At 32.2% G+C, this 21,292-nt stretch overlaps 4 protein-coding genes across 6 annotated transcripts; 2 read left to right on the top strand and 2 right to left on the bottom strand.

The window, feature by feature from the left end:
• Window positions 1–5,111: 5,111 nt before the first annotated feature.
• Window positions 5,112–6,592, top strand: LOC108461424 (L-type lectin-domain containing receptor kinase VIII.1-like). Its single transcript, XM_017761267.2, has one exon. The coding sequence runs from the start codon at window positions 5,298–5,300 to the stop codon at window positions 6,372–6,374; it is 1,077 nt and encodes a 358-aa protein (XP_017616756.1). The 5' UTR covers window positions 5,112–5,297; the 3' UTR covers window positions 6,375–6,592.
• Window positions 6,593–7,851: 1,259 nt separating this feature from the next.
• On the bottom strand, window positions 7,852–9,756 carry LOC108461836 (uncharacterized). 3 transcript variants are annotated; one of them, XM_017761794.2, is made up of 3 exons: window positions 9,608–9,756; window positions 9,028–9,285; window positions 7,852–8,265 (listed from the first exon to the last, which is right to left on the bottom strand). In XM_017761794.2, the coding sequence occupies exons 1-2, from the start codon at window positions 9,659–9,661 to the stop codon at window positions 9,049–9,051; spliced, it is 291 nt and encodes a 96-aa protein (XP_017617283.1). In that variant the 5' UTR covers window positions 9,662–9,756; the 3' UTR covers window positions 7,852–8,265; window positions 9,028–9,048. The 3 variants fall into 3 exon arrangements, with proteins under 3 accessions (XP_017617283.1, XP_052880343.1, XP_052880344.1); XM_053024383.1 differs by having other exon boundaries at window positions 7,852–8,222; XM_053024384.1 differs by having other exon boundaries at window positions 7,852–8,222; window positions 9,195–9,285.
• A 3,423-nt stretch (window positions 9,757–13,179) lies between these two features.
• Window positions 13,180–16,514, bottom strand: LOC108462406 (O-fucosyltransferase 19-like). Its single transcript, XM_017762355.2, has 8 exons — window positions 15,947–16,514; window positions 15,769–15,841; window positions 15,594–15,664; window positions 15,424–15,512; window positions 15,214–15,346; window positions 14,889–15,121; window positions 13,842–14,318; window positions 13,180–13,749 (listed from the first exon to the last, which is right to left on the bottom strand). Exons 1-8 carry the CDS (start codon window positions 16,367–16,369, stop codon window positions 13,560–13,562), a joined length of 1,689 nt encoding a protein of 562 aa, XP_017617844.1. The 5' UTR covers window positions 16,370–16,514; the 3' UTR covers window positions 13,180–13,559.
• Window positions 16,515–18,466: 1,952 nt separating this feature from the next.
• LOC108464333 (60S ribosomal protein L35a-1) lies at window positions 18,467–19,870 on the top strand. Its single transcript, XM_017764586.2, has 5 exons — window positions 18,467–18,617; window positions 18,771–18,806; window positions 19,254–19,482; window positions 19,568–19,610; window positions 19,696–19,870. Exons 1-4 carry the CDS (start codon window positions 18,586–18,588, stop codon window positions 19,607–19,609), a joined length of 339 nt encoding a protein of 112 aa, XP_017620075.1. The 5' UTR covers window positions 18,467–18,585; the 3' UTR covers window position 19,610; window positions 19,696–19,870.
• Window positions 19,871–21,292: the final 1,422 nt, after the last annotated feature.

The raw sequence follows: 21,292 nt of genomic DNA, 5'->3' as shown, positions 1-21,292 counted from the left end.
TTTTTGACATAGTATTTATTATATATATATATATATTACTTATTTTAATATTATATATATATATCATCTACTTTAAATTGATTTGTATATTGTCGATTTTAAATCTCTTTTTTCACATTATTTTAATCCCATTTATTGTCATTTTAAAATGGTTTTACATCTTATTCATTTTATTTGCTTTATACTTTTTAAATTATTATTAAATTCATTTGTCTTTAATTGTTGAGGTTAACATTTAAATAATGTACCTTGTGTGATTATTGCCATTGTGTGAATTTTGATTCGTTTATTTTGAAATTTTATATTACTGTTATTCATTTGTATAATGTTGTTACCATTTATATTTGTCTCATATTCATTACTATATTTTCATATTATCACCTCGTGAATCAAGCTTCGTTGCATTTATCTAATAAATCACTTTATTTTAACCTAAACAAATAACATACGTCATTTAAATATCGTATTCGCTACTATTCAAAAACAAAAATTTCAAAATAAGTCAATATTTCGCGTTTTGGAACATCAAAGAATTGTGTCCTAACTTACGGAGTTTTGGTTCTCTCGTTGATTTTAAATAGCTAAATATCCTTTTGAGTTTAAAATACACGGAATTTCAATTGGAATTAAAGACAAACCTGCGCTCGGGAATTCATGGTAATGTGTCCTAACGATATCTCAAGACGAGAAAATCTTTAACGATCGTTTTGAGCTAATTCAAGTATTTTTTTTCCTTAAAAATCAACGCTAATAAAAAAGGATCGTATTTTAAATTTGTTCTCAATCTTCAATTTTCGACATTAAGACACTAACTAATCAATTTGGTACCAATTTTCGAGGGTACTAATTCTTCCTCGCGCGTAACCGACTCCCGAACTTGTTCTTTTGAATTTCGTAGACCAAAATGTCGTTTTAATAAACTAAATTTTTTTTATCTAAACCAAAGGTGATCCGATCACACCAAATAAAGATCGGTGGCGACTCCCATTTTAATTATCATTTTCAAATCAAAGTCAATTCCTGCGTTTTAAAAAAATAGTTTCGACAAAACATGTAGCGAGGTTTTAAAAAACAAGAGCAAACTAGGCATATATCTGAATTTGTAAGCCCTGGTCGTAATCGTTCACACTTAGTCAACAGTCGGCCTTTCAAAACCAACCAAATAAGCTGTCGTACTCTCTGAGGACCCCGAATTTTCCAAACATTCTTCCACTTCTTGTCCTTTGGTTCCCAAGATCCGACCGTGATTCTGTCATAAGCTAAAGCCGCCGAGCAAATGCCATTCGCCTTGTCACGCCATAAGCAGATATCCGGATTGGAACCCGCAGGAGGAGGAGAAGCAGACGCTATATTGATCATCGTTTGGTGATCGATGTAAGGCACAATCCGACCCCACTCCCAATCACCATTGCAATTCACATAATCACTCACATAACTAGAACAGCAATCCCCTCCTGGAATCGCAAACTTATGCGTTGACGGTCCCATACCCAGTATCCAACTGTCTTCCCAAAACTTTACTGTTCGACCATCTCCAACCGCCCAATGCATGCTTTCTCGTAAAACATCCCAAAACTTGCACAAAGATCTCCAAAGGAATAGCAGGGTCTAGCGATAGACATAAGACATCCCCCATCGAGTTTATACTTGCTTCTTAAACCCGCAGAGCATCAATCTTAGTAATAAGATGGAAGCCAAGTTTTAGGAGAAAAGCTTTATTCTGATCCGCTAGTTTCCGTAAGCTGAGACCACCATTACTTAACTGTTGACAGCATGAATCCCAACTTCCAAGTAACACCTTGCATATTCCTCTAGTAGAACCCCAAATGAAACTCCAAACTAACTTCTCAATGGCATTACACACCACAATCGGGATCATAGTAGTTTACATAAAATAATTCGGAATGGCCATTAATACCGATTTAGCTAAAGTAATTCTACCTGTCAAAGAAAATGTCTTAGCCTCCCAACCGAAAAGCTTGCTTCGAACCCTATCAACAAGAAATTGAAAAGTAGCATTTTTCACCTACTGATGAAAAAGCGACATCCCTAAATAAATATCAAGGTCCTCTACCAGCTGGAACCCCAATTAATTAGAACAAGGGAAGCAACTGATTCAATCGTATTAGCTGAAAAGAAAATCTTCGATTTCCTTGCATTCATTTTATGACCAGAAGGTGACGAAATTGGTTCAATATAGAGTGCTCAAAATCTTAGCCTGTTCCAACGAAGCCTCGTAGAACACAGAACAAGTGAGAAAGCAAAGGACCACCTCTAGATAGCCGAATAGGTTTCCAAATCTCATTATAAATCGATTCATAATTAATGCTTTGTCAACGAAAAGATTTTGAGACAAAAGATCACCTTGTCTAATTCCCTCGATGGAACAAAATTTTCCGTTAAAGCCCCCATTCAATAATAGTTGCATAGAGGAAGATGAAATACGGTGCATTATAACACATACCAGATTACTTGGCAACTTCGTATAGACCAAAGAGTCTTGCATAAAATCCCAACCAACTTTATCATAAGCTTTTCAAGGTGAATTTTAATAATAACCCATCATGTATTTCCTTTATGAATGTGAAAAGAACGGATTACTTCCTACATAATTAAAATATTATTTGTATATCCACTTGATTTTGCCAAATCAATTGAGGCATTACTTTCTTAATCCTATTCACGACAACTTTGTTAAAATCTTATAGATAACTGAACAAAAGCTAATTAAACGAAATTGAGAAATTTCTTCCAGATGAGCTATCTTTGAGATAATCACCAAAAGAGTTCTATTAAAAAAGGACGGATGCCCCCCTCCCCCACAAAGATTGCTTTCACCCATTTAATTCGGTTAATCGGTCGGTGGTCGAATTTAATTTGGTAAGAAGTTATCGTTTAATTCGTTCGAAATCTGGTAATTAGCCGAATTAATCAATTCTTAAAAATCCACATCAATAAAAAATAAAGTATTTAGATTAGCTAATGATATTATAAAAGTTGAGATGCCAAATTATGTCAAAATTAAAGTATATAGATTAAATCTCAAATTTAAATAAAATATAAGGATCAAAACTAAAATTTACTCATTCTTATATAATCTCAAAACAGTAGAGAGATTAAAACTAAAATTTACCCATTAGATTATCAAAAAGTAGGTGGATGGGTGTTATTTAAGGAAGGCCTTAAGATATATATATATATATATATATATATGACAATCAAGTTTTTTTTTTTAATTTTTATCCTGGAAAGATAATTGTATTGATATGGAACTCAACTTGCAATTAGTAATAAGGGAGTGGACACTTTTTTTACACCAAATTAAAAAATAGTAAACAAAATCAAACACATAAGAATTATTTACGTAGTTCAGTTTTTCTATGTTTATAGAACTTAGCTCAATGAGAAATATCCACTCTCTTCAATAATTACAAGTGATTTAAACCTATCACATACCTAGTAACAATTCTCCTCACTTTTGAACTTTGAATATCAATATTTTCACCATTAAGTTCACTCTTGTAAACTTAGCAAATAAAAATACAACACCAAAGGTTTTACTTTCAATTTGCACTCTAAGCAAAGTTCCTCACTTAAACAGTATAAGTGCTTAAATTCTCAGTACAATAACCTATACAAGTCTCTCTTTTAAATAAATTTTATTCAGTATTCTTACATAGAATATCTATCACAATCTCATTAAAACAGTAATAAGATAAAATTGATTACATCATAATAATAGCAAGTAATACTAATATGGTCCAAATGTTCACGATCCAAAGGATTGACTTAAGTGATTTAGTTCAATCCAATCTTTACAAAATGTTTCCCTAAGTAGGATGATCTTCATTTATGGGCTAGATATCAACCTAATACTCAAAAGAGTCCATTTATATTGTTCAATACATTGCTAATCCTTTAAATATGAATCTAGTGGACATTTCCCTAACACTCAATGTCTAATTTCATATTTATCCAACTATAATAAAAAAAAAACCAAAATAAGAGTTCAAATATAATGACTCCCAATCAAATAAAACTCCCCAACATCAACTAGTTCCAACTTTCCTCCTCAAATTTCTTCTCCCCTTTTTGTTTAAGAGAATTGCCAATCAATCATCATCATCTTGAGTAATAAAAATTCTCTCTTGGTGATACCATCAACACATTCCTCCTTAATTGTAGCATCAACGCACTCCCTGCAATAAGATGTTTTAACAAGGAGTGCAATGAATGTTAACTCATCAACAATTCTATACAGGAAAGATTAACTCGTAAAATAATATGGTTTTTTTACCATAAAATCTTGAAGGAGTAAAAATATCTTCATGTTAATTTTCAAAAAAATATTACATCAATTGCAATTTCAAATTACATTCGTTCCAATTTTAAATTATACTTAAATCATTAAATTTTCAGACATTTCCTTGATCAACTTGAACTATTCTGATCATATCATAAAAAACTTAGTGCCTATTTTTCGTATAGGAGATTTGGCAATTGGCATCCCAAAAAAAATATATTGGGTAAACTACATTTAATGTCACTAAATTATTAGTAAGTTTACATTTTAGTAACTCAACTTCAAAAAATTATAGAATGATCATTAAACTATTCAAAAGTTTTCATTTAAGTAACTAGGTTGTTAAGCTTTTTTTTTTAAAGTTTGGTTAGCAAGCTCTAAGCAATGATTTGACGATCGGTACAGTAAATTAGTACTCATCAACGAGTAAAAGAATATACCTTAGATCCAAATTAATTTGACAATCAACGTTAGAGATAAAAAAAATAGAATTGTTTAGATTTTAGTTCTCAAATCCATAGCTTTCAATGTTGTTTCATAAAAAAAAAACTGTAGAAGAGAAAGAAAATGAGAGCTTTCAATTGATGTCATGTATATCTAATGTGAACGGACAAAATCATAAAACAACAATTTTAACAATTCGATTAATTAAATTAATAAAAACTTTTAAATAGTTTAATATTTTATAAATTTTTGAAATATTTAGTTTTTGGAGAAATATTTTTCTCACGCATTTCAATAAATAATAAATTCTTTAATATTAATGTAGAAAAACCGAAGAAACTACAGATTATTGTTTTTTTATAATAATTTTATTTTGATAAAGAAACAAAAAGAAAATTGCTAATCACAGTCCCCATCACCCAAAAATGGAATCTTTGCCAACTGCTAAACACGAAAGTTGAAATTGAGCCCCTTTTGATTAGGAAGCCCCTTGTATATCACCCTTAATATCACCCTTCCTTCCTCGAAAACCTCCAAAACTAGTACAACAATGGCTCGGATTTCCAGTCACAGCTATATTCCCTCTTTCAATCTCCAAATCTTCATCTTCCTGTTCCTTACAGCAAAACCCCTTTCCTCTTTTGCCCATTCAGCCCTTGGCAACAACCCCAGCTTTGATCCCCACATTTCCCTCTTTGGTGATGCAAGGGTTGAAGATGGAAGCTCCTACGTGCAGCTCACGCGTCCTCACGCGCCTAGTTCCGGGCTTCTATTGCTGGACAAGCCATTGAAGCTCACAATGGAAAACAATGTGGGTCAACCGGTGTCGTTTTCAACTGAGTTTTCCTTTTCTATAGCTCCTGGTAATTGTGATGGATTAGCTTTTGTGCTTATTCCTAATGGTTTCCACGCAAGATTTCAGGGCCAAGGGTCTTTTGGTCTTTCTGGTGAAAATATATTCCTTGGTATTGAATTTGATACAAAGAAAGATGATGATAAAGCTGGAAACTTTAATCCAAATCATGTAAGCATTGATATTCATGGTGTTGAATCTGTTAAACTTAGCAATTTGTCATCTCTGAATTTAGAGTTGAACAGTGGGAATGTGTTGAAATCTTGGGTTGATTATGATTCGAGTTCCAAACTTTTACAAGTTAGATTAAGCAAATTAGATGAAAATAGGCCTTTGAATCCAATTCTAGCATACCATATTGATTTGGTAGAAATGTGGGGCAATCATGATGTTTTTGTTGGTATAATATCAACTAGTGATGAATCTTCACAAATTAGTAGCAATGTTAATGTTCATTCATGGAGATTCAGGGTAAAGTTTGTTCCAAGTTGGATGCATTCATTGCCTGCTGATCCAAGAAGTTATATGGATAACAAGGATAGTAAGGAAACTAGGGAAGAAAAGGGGAGGTTTTGTGCTTTGCCAATTCTAGCTAGGTTGATTTTCGCTACTGGATGTGGTGCCTTGTTCGCGTTCATGATGCTGTTTATGTGGGCGATTTTCGTTAGTAGGCACACGGTATTCCCCGTCAAGTATCAACCCAGTCATGAAGATTTCAGGTATGAGAAAGTCAATGTGGTGGTGGAGAAGGAAGACCAATGCAATAAGGTTTAGCAATGGAGTCTTATAAAGGTTATGATTTGAATTTCGTGTTGTTGTTGTTCTTTGTTGTTTACTAATGTAGCTGTTCGACAAAACTTTGTACGCCATCTTCGTGCATTGCTGCGTGTAGTTTGTAATGCAATGTAGTCATGTTTTTTGATGTAAGCATATGCTGAACATTAGTGTGATTTATATTCTTTGAAATGCAAGATCTGTTGCTTAGACCCCAAGTTGAATCTTTTATATGCTTCAAGAAATGTCTTGTGTTTTAGCTTTTAATCCATTCAATAGGCCATTGGCTATGTTCTTTAGACTCACTAATAACACAGTGATCTTTGTTATTTGTACAAGAAAGTTCAATGTCTCATTTTGACGTACATGAACCAGTTTTTAAGAGTAGAAATGGATATAATTTTTAACAAAATGACTAATTTGCTCTTTGATCAAATGTATAAGGACTAATTTGTCCAATTTTTTTTAGTAGAGGGGACAAAATGCAATCTAACTCCTAGTACAAGAGTTTCCATGGTACTTTTACCTTTCAACTCTAGAGTTAGGGTCTAGAGTTGTCTCCATAACCTATCTCTTGTTCTTTCTCGTCTCCGATCTTTTCGGGGTTGTGGTAATGATTAAATGAATGATGGTTCTCTTTCTAATCCTCATAGGAAACCTCATCAACCGTATAACTTGATATTGGTATCTTTTCTCCAATCTTCTTAGAGTTGCAGTTACGATTAAAGGGAGGATAGTTTCTTGTTCTAATTCGAATCCACTGTATAGTTCATCTTTGGTGTAGGAACATTGATCCTATTAAACTGGAATTTGATTCCAAGGAATATTGATCCTATTAGATTGGAATTTGATTCCAAGACCAAATGATTAATATATATTATATGTTTAATGTTTTCTTTTTCCTTTTCACTTCCTTCACATGCACCCTTAGCATTTTCTTTTGCTTGCTTCTTTGGATAACAAGCGAATCTATTTGTTCCCTTTCTACTTTTTCCTAATCTTTTTCACTGTCCTTGTATTGTTAACTACACTCAATGATTTGACAATTAGTACAAGAGATTAGTACCCATCTACGAGTGATAAAACATGTCTTAGATCCCAATTGTTATAACGGCTAGTGTCGTAGATTAAAGAAGAAAATTGTTTAAATTTTAGTTCACAGATTCATGACATTTGAAGTTGTTTCGTGAACAAAATTAAATTATAGAAAAAGAGAATGAAAGTTTTCAATTGGTGTAATTAGTGCGAATGAAGAAGGCCATATAACAACAAATTTTAACAGCCTAATGACTTAAATAAAAACTTTCCAATAGTCCAATAATAAAAACATAAACTTACTAATAGTTCGGTGACCTTGAGAATAATTTACCCTTTCCATAATGCCATTGTTTATTGATACAGGCTGAATTAATCTAAATGAACACCAAGTTTGAAGGAATGTTCCTTAAAAAAAATTATAGTTGTGTGTACATATTCATTCATTTAAATTAAATGAATTTATTTGAGAATATTAAATGTACATGTTCATCAACATATAATCAAACAAGTTCCCGGTGCCAGCTGACCAAAAACTTCTGTTAGGCTTAACAAAAGAACAGATACATGAAGTGATGCCAAATAATAGCAAATTTCAGCCATAATAAAACTGTGTACTTCAAAATGACAGTGCAGAAGCTGTCTCAAATGATACAAATGCTCAAGCCATACATTTCCCAGTTCAATATGATCCCATCACGAAACCTAAAATTCGATTTTAAGAACTTATCCGCTGATTTTTTTGAACTGAACGCTCCAATCTTTCACAACCTCTTGCAAGTTTCGGATCTTCCGGGTTCAACTTCATGAATTCTGCAAATTATGAACAGATAAGGAAATCACATTCTAGGAATACCTGCAAACAGTATAGCAAAATGAGCATCTCCTGTATTCTTTAACAAGAGTGAAAAAATTATTGCAAGCTTCTAAAGTACCCGAAACAAATAATTCGAAAACAAAACAAACGAATGCAAAATAACAAAAAAGTACAACTCTTACGACCTGCCAAAAAGCCATTTTCTCTCTTTGACAGGTAGCCGATTCGATCCACCAGTCTTGTTTACGTAATTTTATATGTTTCAATAAAAGGAATTGATCCAGTTCTGCATTTCCTACTCTGTCCTATTCAACATTTGCATCAATGCAACACAATAGCAACTTGCAGTATTAAATGAACTGCTCTAACTTCAAATCCATGCCAAATTGTTCAAATCACAAACCAAAACCAACTAAAACAGAATGCCTAATACCCGCCCTGTTTAATCGACCGTGTGTAGAGAGTCAAAACTGCAAAATAACAACCACAGAATAATGTTGCCAGTCCCCCAACAACCGAAGGTACTGTCCTGGGAGAGGATTTTGTCTCCCGTGCTCTGTCGAGAGCCAGCATGCCATGAGCAGCTGCCCTGAGAACCTGGTTCACAGAGCTGGGAGCACTTCGACTATACGTGGGCATACAGTCGCCCACTAAGAGGCTTGAGCGGCTAGCCCTTGGTGGAGTTTGAACCTGACTTATGGCATATAGGTCACTTATAGGGGTATATGGTACTACTTGAGCTAGCTACCGCTATTTAAATCCCTATCACGTAATAGTAAGTCATAAACAAGAACATCTGACCTTGAAAGAGCAATGCAATCATCAACCAGAAATCAACATTACAACAATGCAGATAGCATTGAGTAGAATAAGAGGAAGTCTCATGTATTGGGTAGCATAAATAAGACCAATAAGCTGGCCTTTAAATGATTTGGTCTGCCCTGTAGAAAATTCCGAGAAACTCCAACCTCTGGGTGCAAGGAATCGATCCTCGTTTAATATTGCCATTGCATTTGCAAGCAGCAAAAACCCTTCCAGTATTGACCATAACCCCATTTTCTGCATTACAAAAGCACAAATAAAAACGTTAATGGCAGATATAAGCAAAAACCCATTACAGTGCAACCCTAACATCAATAAAAACAGATCAATGGAATTCGAATTTAGACTTAATATTAAAAACCCAAAGTTTTTAAAGCAAAAAAGATCGAAATTATCATGCATTAATCATTAAAAGGGGAAAAAAGCATCCAAAATAAACAAGGAATCAGAAAAAAAAATTACAAACATTATTAGACAACAAAAAGGCACAAAGAAAACAAAAAACAAAGTGAAAATAAGGAAAAAGAAAATCAAAAGAGAAAATGTAATTAATGTTTACCAGCAGAAAGTGATTATTTGTTAATGAAGATCGAGCGAGAGAGCCCTTTCGCATATACAACTGTAGAAATTTTTCTAAATGGAATGGGTCGGTTAGGGTCCAACAGCGCAATGACTTAAAAGAATTTATCTAAAACCCATTTATTTTTAGAGAATTCAATTTCGTCCTTTAAACTTGAATGTGGTATTAATGATTTTTATTTTTCAATTTGATACTTGAATTATCAACTATTTTAATATTTTTTTGTAACATCGTTATTTCTTGTCTATTACATGGAATCAATCAAACTATGTAATATCTATTACATTCCTTCTTTATTTTATTCTCATTGAATAGTTATGATCATTTTTTCTTTATTCAATTACAACGGACTAAATATACCGTAAGTGTAGGACATGTGTCACTGTGAGATTATGACATGCAAAAGTCATGATGTCATCATTTGAAAATTTTAAAATATATTTTTACAAATTCTAAAAACAAAACTTAAAAGATTTAAGAGAATTGTAAATTCTGTGAAAATGTTTTTAAGATATTATAATTTTGTTTTTAACAATGGATGATTGTTTTCTTCAAATCTAACATAATCTAAAATTCTTAAAGGTCAATGCACATATTTAAGGGTATTATATTTAACGTCTATGATGATGAAGATCACTCTGATATCAAAGTTGCTTGTCACCTTGTTGAAAAGATGGAGTCTAGAAAAGGGACTGTAATGCTAAAAGATGTCGTTTTAATAATCGACCTTTCAATTAACGAGCAAGCGATAATTGGAGCCAATAACATTGACGCAACATATAAGTGCCATCAATTGTTGGTTGTCGTCCCATCTAAGGATAAGTCAAAGAATGAATTAGATGAAAATAGAGTGAAGTGCACTTGGTTGGAGAGGTTTGAACAACCGACCCCTCTACCACATGTAACTATGAAGGAGATGGATTGATATGTCAGAGCTTAGATGCTTTAGATGATAAAGGGGATGTTGTTGCGAGACAAGTCAAGGAGCAAAGTTTCATTGTATGTATATTCCTTTATTGGAGTATTTTAAGGCAACTGATAGATTCAGTTAGGGTTTTGTAGCTTTAGCATGGATATACAAGGTGTTATACAAGGCAACACAAGAATCAATCGACAAATTAAATGATTGTTGCCTACTTTTTTCAAACACTGGCTTAGATACGAATGTTATGGTTAACAAACATACCTTCGTAACCATGAAAGTTCCCTCTTAATAAAAGGTAAAACTAGAATCATGCATAATATCTTGAAATGTCTCCAACTATCAATATTTATAATCCTCTATTACATTAAATATGTAAACATAATTAGGAGTCGTTTGGATCATACGTGTTATATAAGGTACTTGACTTGGATGCAATAAAAAATTTGTCGACAAATCAATGAAGAGGTATGTTGATGTTGTTTTATCATTTAATTAAATTTAATGTTTTTGTTAATGAATATAATTGTGTTTGTACATATTTAAAGTTTCAGTGAATGTTGTACTGGACAACTCGATGTTTTCCATCATACCCAAAATAACTTTCCAACAGTATGCGATATTCAAAGCATAGGTGCCCATCCATCTATTTTCACATTGTAGAGTGGCAACACTAATCGGGTGAAACAAAAATTTGGGTTTGTTAAATACTCCAATGGGTCCAAAGAACATCAAGCGGATTTATGGAATAGATCTAAGGGGGTAGGATAAACATTGATAGACGAAGCATGCACTGTAGGTTGAGCTCTAGGACCAGAGAGCTCAATAGTGCATATATGGGAATATTATCCAAAATGGTAATTTACAACTCTCTGAGGCATATATGCAATCGTTCATTCAGGTAGGCCATAGGCATTTTTATACGGTAGAGGAGTATCCAGTAGTAACGGAATAATACATACCATCTAGTTGTCAAAAGCACATCAACAAGGTTATGCCCGAGCATCCAAACCTCTCCAGTCAAATCTAGAGTCATCGATGCAATAATTCAACCTATTTGCTTCTTTAATGTACTATCCCTGCGAGCCCTTGTACCATTTTGGCGAGGGACCCAATCATTCCAACACTCCTACATCACCATTTATGACTTTAATGATGGAAATGACAATCACAAATCCAGAGTTTACATAACTTTTTTATCAAATAAGCTGGAACACACCTTAGCCCCTCTACCCAATGCATCATTATTCTTTGATGAGATAGTTGAGTGCACAATTTGATTTCTCCTTACTAGCTCGTGAAACAAATGATAGGGGAATGATGATGCACTAATCTAGGGTCCACTGTGGTGAAATCCGATACAAAGTTGCCATCCACTGAGTTATAGAACTCACCCATGGCTTTCATGCCATTAATCTTAAAGCTTTTTTTGTTAAGGTTTATGCCTAGATACTATATGTAAATTTCAATATTTTCATATGTAATTATTATTTTTTAAATTTTTAGTCAAGAGTGAAACTAGAACTTTTTATTAAATAGCTTAAAATAAAATTAAATTTTTTAGGGGCCAAAGCATGAATTTGTATTAAAAAACCTTAAACAGAATTCTAAAAGTTTTAGAATAACTAAAAGAACAATTAACTTAACTAAACAAAGTGGAGCCAAGGCTATTGCCTACCGCTCTGGATTCACACCCATGTTTCTAGTTGTGTTTACTAAATGACTTAAAAAGAATATCAAATAAAATATTTGATATTCAAATAAGAATGTTACGTACTTTAAAGGTTTAGGGTATTGATGTAATAATAAGAGGTAAAAATACAAATAAAAACTTAACGTACCAATGGTTTGTGCTTGACTACAATATAAACATCACAATGTGTACATCAAGCATAAAAAATTTAAGTATATTGTTCACAATCATAGATGGATCTTACATACTACAGTATATTAGTAACACTACAACCAAATTATGTTTTAGGGTGAAATCGAAGGGTTTGATAGTGGTTGGATATCTTCCACCCGGATGAAGGTGAATGGTAGAAATGAATTAACTTTGATGAAGTAACACTTGAAGGAAATTTTATACAAGTAATAACCTACTATGACTTACCATATATTGTTTTTCTTTATGTTACCAAGACCATAACATCGAGATGATTCAGCACTGATTAATATACATTGTGCATATCATCTATTCTGAACTTTATTTAGGCTTCAATAACAAAGAAATCAATCAAGCAAAAATGGATGTTCAATTTATAACACCAAATACAAATTCTAGATAAAGCAATAACTCATTTCCCTAAACCTTGTAAAGGATAGATGCAAAGATTCCAACAATAAATTCTAAACCATAAAAGTAATTCATTTAAACTAAAATTTCTACATCCTAGTGATTTTTTAAATAGATTCAAGGTTGAATATGATTGCTAATTCTTCAAGAAATCAAAATTGGACATCCACAAGTCTCGAGCTCATCATGTTGTCTTTTCAATAATCTAAATAATAGTTGATGGGTCGCTAAGAATCTCTTACAATATTAGATATTTGTAGATGACGAGTTCAAATAACTTTTTAAATGCGGTGATTCATTGAGTTAAAGTTGTTTACTTCTTTAATTTGGACATTTTCGAAAAAATATTGAAATGCAAATTCTATTTTTGGAAGCAAAGTTGGTACAATTTTCATTTGTATAACAATAAGTTCTACAAAACTTGTGTTTAACTTATTTTACAACAAATGGTATTTCCCTTTGTTTTTCGGACTTCTCATGCTTTTTAGTCCGAATAATGATTTTTTCTTTCTGATCTAACCTTTAAATGCTTAGCTCATCTATTCCTTCCATTAATCGAAGCACGAGAGGCTTACAGCTATCGACTGAACTAAAGGGTCGATAGAGGAAAAATAAGAAAAGGGTTCTTATGCAATGGCGGATCAATCCCGATTCCCATTGCTCGAAAACCCTAATCTCTGAATTCTACAAAGAACACTATCCCTTGTTAGGGTTTACTTTTCGCAAATGCAGCCCGGGTATGGATTGGCATAGAAACTTTCCTCTGATTTCACTACTTTTCCAGGCTTTCTTAAAACTGCTCCACCTGTTCTGTTTGCATGTAGGATCTTAACCTTCATTGAAAACTCCTCCCACGATATTAATCCCTTATCCATTCGATCAATCAATTTCACAAAGTTTTTCCTGGGGTAAAGAAAGAAATTAAGAACATGGTCTCAGTAATCATTTGATAAAAGGACCATAATTTATTAATTTGAACTAATGGTTTAACATACTTGTCTGGTATGATAGTTTTTCGGAAACCTTCGTATTTCCGATGACCTTGGACGGCTTTGGCCATGTTTCCGTCGTAAGTGAAAACGAAAACATCGCTTTCAAGTGCTACGGTGTAATCCACAGCTGCGAGCTTATTTTGACGATTATTGAAAGGCGATAATTCATCCTCCGTTGCTAAATTTGAATGAGTGTATATATTTGGGTATTTGTCTTGGAGTGCTTTAACACCATCTTGACCGTAAATATTTCCGGCGACGATGTAGATTTTGGTATCGGAAGGGAACCCGATCGCCTCGAGGAACACAGCCACTTCTCGTGGTGTCATCGGACATACCCCTTGTCGTCGCCTTTCTTCACCGTTGATGTGTTTTTCCTTCCAATGTCGGACACTGCGTCGTAGTTGTCGAAGCTCTTCGTCTTCGGCTTTGCTTAGGTTGTGACTGCAACCCGTAAAAGCAAGCATGTCCTTCTCGTATCTACACACAAAAGCAAATACTTCAAATTCAAGAAACCATTACAAACAATTAATCAACATGTTACCATGTGCGAACCTACAAATTTTGGAGGGTAAGAATTGATTATATATTTTTTTGGAAGAAATAAAATATAATTTTTTTTTAAAAATTTTTAAGAGTTAAAATGTAATTTTATTATATATTCTATAATTTTCAAAGGGTGAGATAAGCCTCTATAAGCATTACTATCGCTACCATGGTGTTTATGTATTGAAACTCAACAAGTTCAATATTATCTCAATTAAGATTTTATTTTCAGAATTATGAGTTTTAACGGATTTATAGAGTAGTAGTGTTTTATAGTGCATGAATAGATAAAATCATGATAAATTGAAGAGTTTATGTCGGGTCTAACTCAACCAGTGACTTATAGCATTTAGGCCATTTTTGAGAGATTGCCATCACTTGAGATAAAGCACCCCGAAGTTAGTAAAGTTAGTAAACTAGCCAAGATTTTGGATAAAGTTAGGAAGCTAAATTCTATTCGAGAAAAATACCGAACTTGTTGAAAATTCGATCCCTTTTAAGTACCTTAAATGAAGAGCAATAAAAGGCTTGTCATCGTCCCTAAGCCTAGTAATCAACTTGTCGGCAAGTTCTAGTATTTCGTCGGTGAATTTAAGTGCTTCATACATTGCACGGCAACGGAGCCTTTGAATAGGGTTAGGAAGGCCATTGTTAGCCAACCGGCTATCGGTGTGGGTGAAGTTAATCACCTTATGTTTCTTCATCAAAGAAGACATTTGATTACTGTAATAACTTGCCTGCATATCAAAAACAAAATTAATAACGTGATAATGCAAAAAAAAAAAATTATTTACTATCAATATATCAAATATTAATCCATCATTAATACCTTGGAATAAGAAACCGGAGCTCGTTGGAGAGGTTTAATTGATGCATAAGCTGGTGGGAGATGATCCACAACACTTATATCCTCTTCCAAATATTCAACGAAGTGTTTCCAATCAAATATGTCTTTAAAATCACTGTGCAAATCACTTGGAATTAGAAATATACCTATGTTATACATAAAAATTGAAAATAAATATATAAAAATTTCAACCTTGGATCAGTCCAAAAGGAATTGTGATCTAAAGATGGGAGAACCAAAGTGGCATTCATCACTTTTGCAATGGCAACCATATCACTTATCTGCGAAGTTAGATTTTATATTATTTACAACGATTCAAAATTGTCATTTTAAATAATATTGTTTTCAAAATTCAAACTTACCCCAGTTTTCATTTGATTCAATCCTCCATTGGAATGAACAAGAATATAACCATTTGTAGGTTCTCCTGAAACTGAAGTGAAATGATAGCACTAAAAAACAGCCCAATAATATATATGAATGATTAGAACGAAATTTAAAAAAAAAAAAACCAAAACATTGATGAATTTAACTTACTTATATCTTTACTTGATCTTTGAACACATTTATAGTACAAATCTGCATTTGGCTTGGTCCAAATATCAGGTAGCTTATTATGCAACAAATAAATAAATATAGCTTTAAGTAAACTTACTTAAGAGTTATTAATTAACTTTGAAATAAATTTATTAAATTCGAATTAGGGTTTTCTAACCGTGAGTTTGAGAGGTAACGGAGTTTCCTTGAATTCGGAAATAATAATATTGTCACCTTCGGTGATCAATTTATTTGTCCTAATCGAAATCTCGACCGACCTTGCAGTAATGAATTCGCTCCGGTCGAGGTTCAAGTCATGGAGAGTGTTCAACAAAGCAAACTTGGCGAGCAACGTCATGAAAAGAAGCGTCATCAAACCCCAAAACATCAAAACACACATGTACCTCCCCGGCCTCAAAATGTCCAGCCAGAACCGCCCTTTCCGGCGGAACAACATCGCGTTCCTCATCGGCAAGACATTGCCGTCGATCGACTCGATAACTCTTCTCCTCGTCATTAACCTTAGAATCCTTGGAGATACGTCGGCTGTACTTGAGGGATCTTCTGTTGCTGCTATACTTGTCACCGAAATGGTTAACATTTTTATACGATCATAGAGGAAAACAATCGTATAACGAATTAAAAAAAATTGAAACTAATTTATTTTTTGTTTTTGATTTGTGAGAGATGAAAGGTCCAATGCTTTGATTTTTGTGTAAATTTGATTTGGCATTGTTAAGAAATTTTGGTGTTTTTTTTTTTTTAAGAATAGCGAAATAAAAGGCGAAGCCAACTCTTTGGTTCTTATGTTAGCTGTTTTTGGATATTGATTTTATGTTATTATAAAAATTTAACAGAAGATTTTTTATTTTTTGTCACGTTATTACCAAAAATATATTTCTATTGAAGCTTTAATTATCGAGTAAAAACTTTTTTCTTTTTAAATGAATTACGATTATGGATAATTTCTTTAATTAGTAATGATTTTCTTAATATATTTACACAAAATTAATTATTTGTTATTCGGTTAACTTCTTTATTTTATCCAATTTAGGTTTAGAGATGCTAATAAGTAGGAACGGGTTTGAGCCGGATACATGCAACTGTGCAAGGGTGACTTTTACTAACTGTTCTTTCACCGCTCTCATTATACTATATGTCGATCTTTATGACTCCTAAGAGTGTTATTTATAAGATTAACAAGATCCGGAAGGGCTCTAATGTCAACCTCAAAAATTGGGAGGGTTGGGTATTGCTAATATGTCCAACAAAAACAAAGCCTTATTGGCTCAACGGTGGTGGCGTGCTTTGGAGGAAAGTCATCTTGGCCAAAGTATGGTTATTGGGTACCAAAGACTTCTCATAGGAATAAAGTGTCTGAAATTTGGCGAACCATTATTATTGTCTCTGCTAATGCCGACGTGGGCAAATTCATTGTCACAATCACTCATTTAGATGGATTGTGGGTAATGGTAACCGATATGTTGTTTCGGATACGTGGTGTGCCGATAAACCTTTGAAAGAGTTGATACCCTGAACTTATGCACTTGCTTCGGATATATGGCCCGAAGTATCTGATTATGCTGTAAATAATTGTTTCACTAAGGTGGATTAGCAGTCCATTGCCTCTAGAAGTGTTCATGCCGAGTTTAGATCGGATCTAACTATGATATTAACATGTTTTACGTCTGCTCAAGCTCGGCCTGATCCAAAATATAAATTTAAAATTCTGCTCAAATCTGTCTATATTTATAAAAGACTAGCTAAAACTTATTTTAGGACTGCCCATATTATTTTAATTTTTTTTTAAAATATTAATATTATATTATTTTAAAATTTAATAATTTTATAAATTTATTATTTATTGTAATTTTATATAGTAATCTTAACATTATTTTAATATTTACATTAGAGAAATATTATATATTTTGCATGTGTTTATTTTTTAATGTGTTCAAAATTACATAATATAAAGTATTATAAACTAAAAAAAGGGTCGGGCCGAGCTCGGGCCTTGAATGTTCAAGCTTTAGGCAGGCCTATATTTTAAACGGGCCTAATTTTTTTTTGCCCAAACCCATTTTTTAAGCCTAATATTTTCACTTAACCCTCTCAAATTTTGAACAAACCTTCAAATATAAACAAATAACTCGACCTATGAACAGTACCTATCTCTAGGCAACTAAGAAACATATGAATATAAGGTAACATTTTATTAATTTCTCTTAAGTACAAATAATCAAGGCATTGGAAAATAATTCTATACGTTTAAGTGTATAATAGAAAATTTTATGTAATTAATAAGATTATGACATATGTAAAAATAAATTAAAAATATATTTTTTTAAAATTACCTAAATTAAAATCAAATTCTTTAATAGGTAAAAATAAATATCATGGACTTATTTAACTACAAAATAAGCATAATGACTTGTTTAATATAATATACGACTTTGAGGGCTTTTTGATATATTAACTAAATAAATATTTTAAGTGGATATGTGTATGGGCTCGGCCGGTTTGACTCAATTTCATTATTCATAATAAATAAATATTTATTATTTTAGTAAAAAATAATTAATTAATAAATAGTAATTCAAAACGGGCTAAATTGGCCCACAATCTAATAGCCTAGCCCTGATTGTTGGACAATAACAAGGCCCAAAAGCTTATACATGGATTTTACCATCTATAATCTGTAGCCACGATATATAAATTCCCCAAACCCTTAGCCAAATTAGGGTTAAGGTCTGTCTCTCTTGCAGTCGCCTTTATCAGAAGCAAAAACACTAAGCTTTAGCTTCTACATCGGAGAAAATGGTGAAGGGACGCCAAGGAGAGCGAGTCAGGTACCTTTTGATATCTTCATTTTCATCTTTTAAAACCCTAACTTTTTTTTTTTCTGAATCTGTCATTTTAATGTATGGAATATAGTTTTTTTTTTAGATTTTACTCACTCTTGCCCTTTTCAAATTTTCTTTGAATTTTTTTTTCTTATGTAGACTCTATGTAAGAGGAACCATCTTGGGTTACAAGAGGTAAACATCACTTTGTCCTTTTTATTATTATTATTTGTTGTTTTTAAGCTATTATTGGAAATTGAATGCTTAATCGAATGTATGAGTTAAGCTAGCTGATTTACTGTATTAAGAAAATAAAATAAAATAAAGTTGAAGTTTTCATTTTTATTGATTTAGTTGTTAGGAAAATGAGTAAAGGAAATGAGAATTAAGCTTCATTTATTTGCAGATTTTGGTGGTTTTCATTGGCTATGGGGTTTAGTGGATCCAAATTTTCTTTATTGGATGAGTAATTGCTTTTGTATACAACAATAGAGGTTAATGAACCCAGAGCTTATCTCTTGGCCATGGCTTCCTTTATACCAAACCAAAAATAATAAGGGTTTATGCTTGTCTTGTAAGGTCTTTTAAATTTTGAATTGGGTGTAAGAATTCAACATTGATTTTGTCGGTGGTCGGTATTAGGTCAAAGTCGAACCAGTATCCAAACACTTCATTGATCCAGATTGAGGGAGTTAACACCAAGGAGGAAGTAGCTTGGTATGCTGGCAAGCGTATGGCTTATATCTACAAGGCCAAAGTGAAGAAGAATGGCTCACACTATCGCTGCATTTGGGGAAAAGTTACTAGACCTCATGGTAACAGTGGGGTTGTTCGTGCTAAGTTCAAGTCTAACCTTCCCCCGAAGTCTATGGTACGTATGTATTAATGATGTTATTTTACAGGTTTTTGGACGTATTTGCTTTTGATTTTACATGTGCATTTTCATTCCTTTGCAGGGAGATAGAGTCAGAGTCTTCATGTACCCCAGCAATATATGAGGTAATCTACACTTCACCGTATGTGATATTTCCTTTCTGTTCTATGTTTATGGCTACTAATGCTTGTGTTAATTCTTTGCTTGCAGTAGTGTAGATCGACGACTCGAATGACGCTCTACCATTTCACTTTTGTTTTATGAACTTAGTCAAGATTTTGTGTGCTTTGAATCAGTCATTTTGTTTCTTTAGGATGGTGAAATATAAGACTTATTTATCTTTACATATTTCTATCAAGGGTTTTCCACCTATTTTCTCCTTGAATTCGGAGTTTCGAGTAATCAATCATTAATGGAACTGAATAGCAAGGTTGATCTTGTGCATACACTGCTTAGTTCACTACTTTTATGGCATTATAATATATAGAGCATACAAGGATTTAAGTTTTCTAGTCCATGACTTGGATTTGATTTATGTTTTGAGTTGCTAAACGAAAAGAATCAGTGATTCATCGGTCTCTTGGACTTCGAAAATTTTTTGCCATTGCTAGATGATGTGGAACAATCTCATTTTGTCACGTATTAAAACTTTGATTCCGGTCGGTTCAATTGTTAGACCAACTCGTTTTTAATTTTTATTAATTTTAAGTCGGTTTAAAGTCATATTATCAAATCTTAATAAAAGTCATTATTAAATTAAATCTTTATATCTATCTTTGGTTTCAAATTTTAGTAAAATTAATTTTATTTTAAAGTAAAATAAAATTGATGGGTTTTAATTAATATATTATTTCAATGAAATATTTAAATTTTATATAAAATTATATTAATCATGTGAAATTAATCTTTAATAAAAGAAATTACATGTGTAATTTTTGAGATATATTATAGTTTTAATATAATTTTTTAAAAGAAATAAATAAAATCTAAATCTTAAATTCAATTATAAGTATTAAAATATCTATAATATTCCATTCCACTAACCGCAATCAGTGGAATTTGGAAAAGGGATCAAATTGATTAATAATGGAAAAGAAATGTAAAATGATGGATGATTCATGAAGCCTTGAAGAGTCAACAAAATATGCACAATCATCCAAAATGAAAAACAAACACATACACATGTCAACTAGGAGACCCAATTCCATTATATATATATATATATATTTGATTTTTTTGGTTTTACGGTTTGTAATTATCTCTTCTAATAATATTATTTTCAATGTTTAAATCTGTGTTTTCTCTTAAAAATAAGATGTGACTTATCAATGCACTCGACACTTATTTAAATAATAGATTATATTTTAAAAATAAATTATTTTATTATAAGGAAAAATCGAAAAAAAAATTTATGTGATACTAAGGGTGAAAATAAAATATGACTTATCAATCACTCAACACTTATATTTTAAAAATATATTATTCTAATTTTTTTAACTTTAGTCCCAAGAGTTTTTCTAATTTAGCAATGTATATGTTTTAAATGTTTTAAAAATAAACTAATTTTTGGGGTTTTCCTTATTTTTAAGTTTTATGTATTTTTAAAAGTATAATTTTTCTATTTTTAATTTTTCTGATTTTTTAAATGTTAATTTAGATGTCCTACGTGGTAGTCTAAATCAAATTTAGTTAATTTAAAATTTATTTTCATTTCAAAGAACTAGACATCCAAGTTGGTATTTAAAACTCATTTAGACCGCCATGTAATACTACCATTAGGGAGGTAACAGAGTTCAATAGTAGAGTG

The sequence above is a fragment of the Gossypium arboreum genome, chromosome 13, assembly GCF_025698485.1.
Source record: "Gossypium arboreum isolate Shixiya-1 chromosome 13, ASM2569848v2, whole genome shotgun sequence".
Lineage (NCBI taxonomy): Eukaryota > Viridiplantae > Streptophyta > Magnoliopsida > Malvales > Malvaceae > Gossypium > Gossypium arboreum.
Note: the sequence above shows the minus strand (reverse complement) of the source record. Positions and strands in the feature narration are given on the sequence as shown.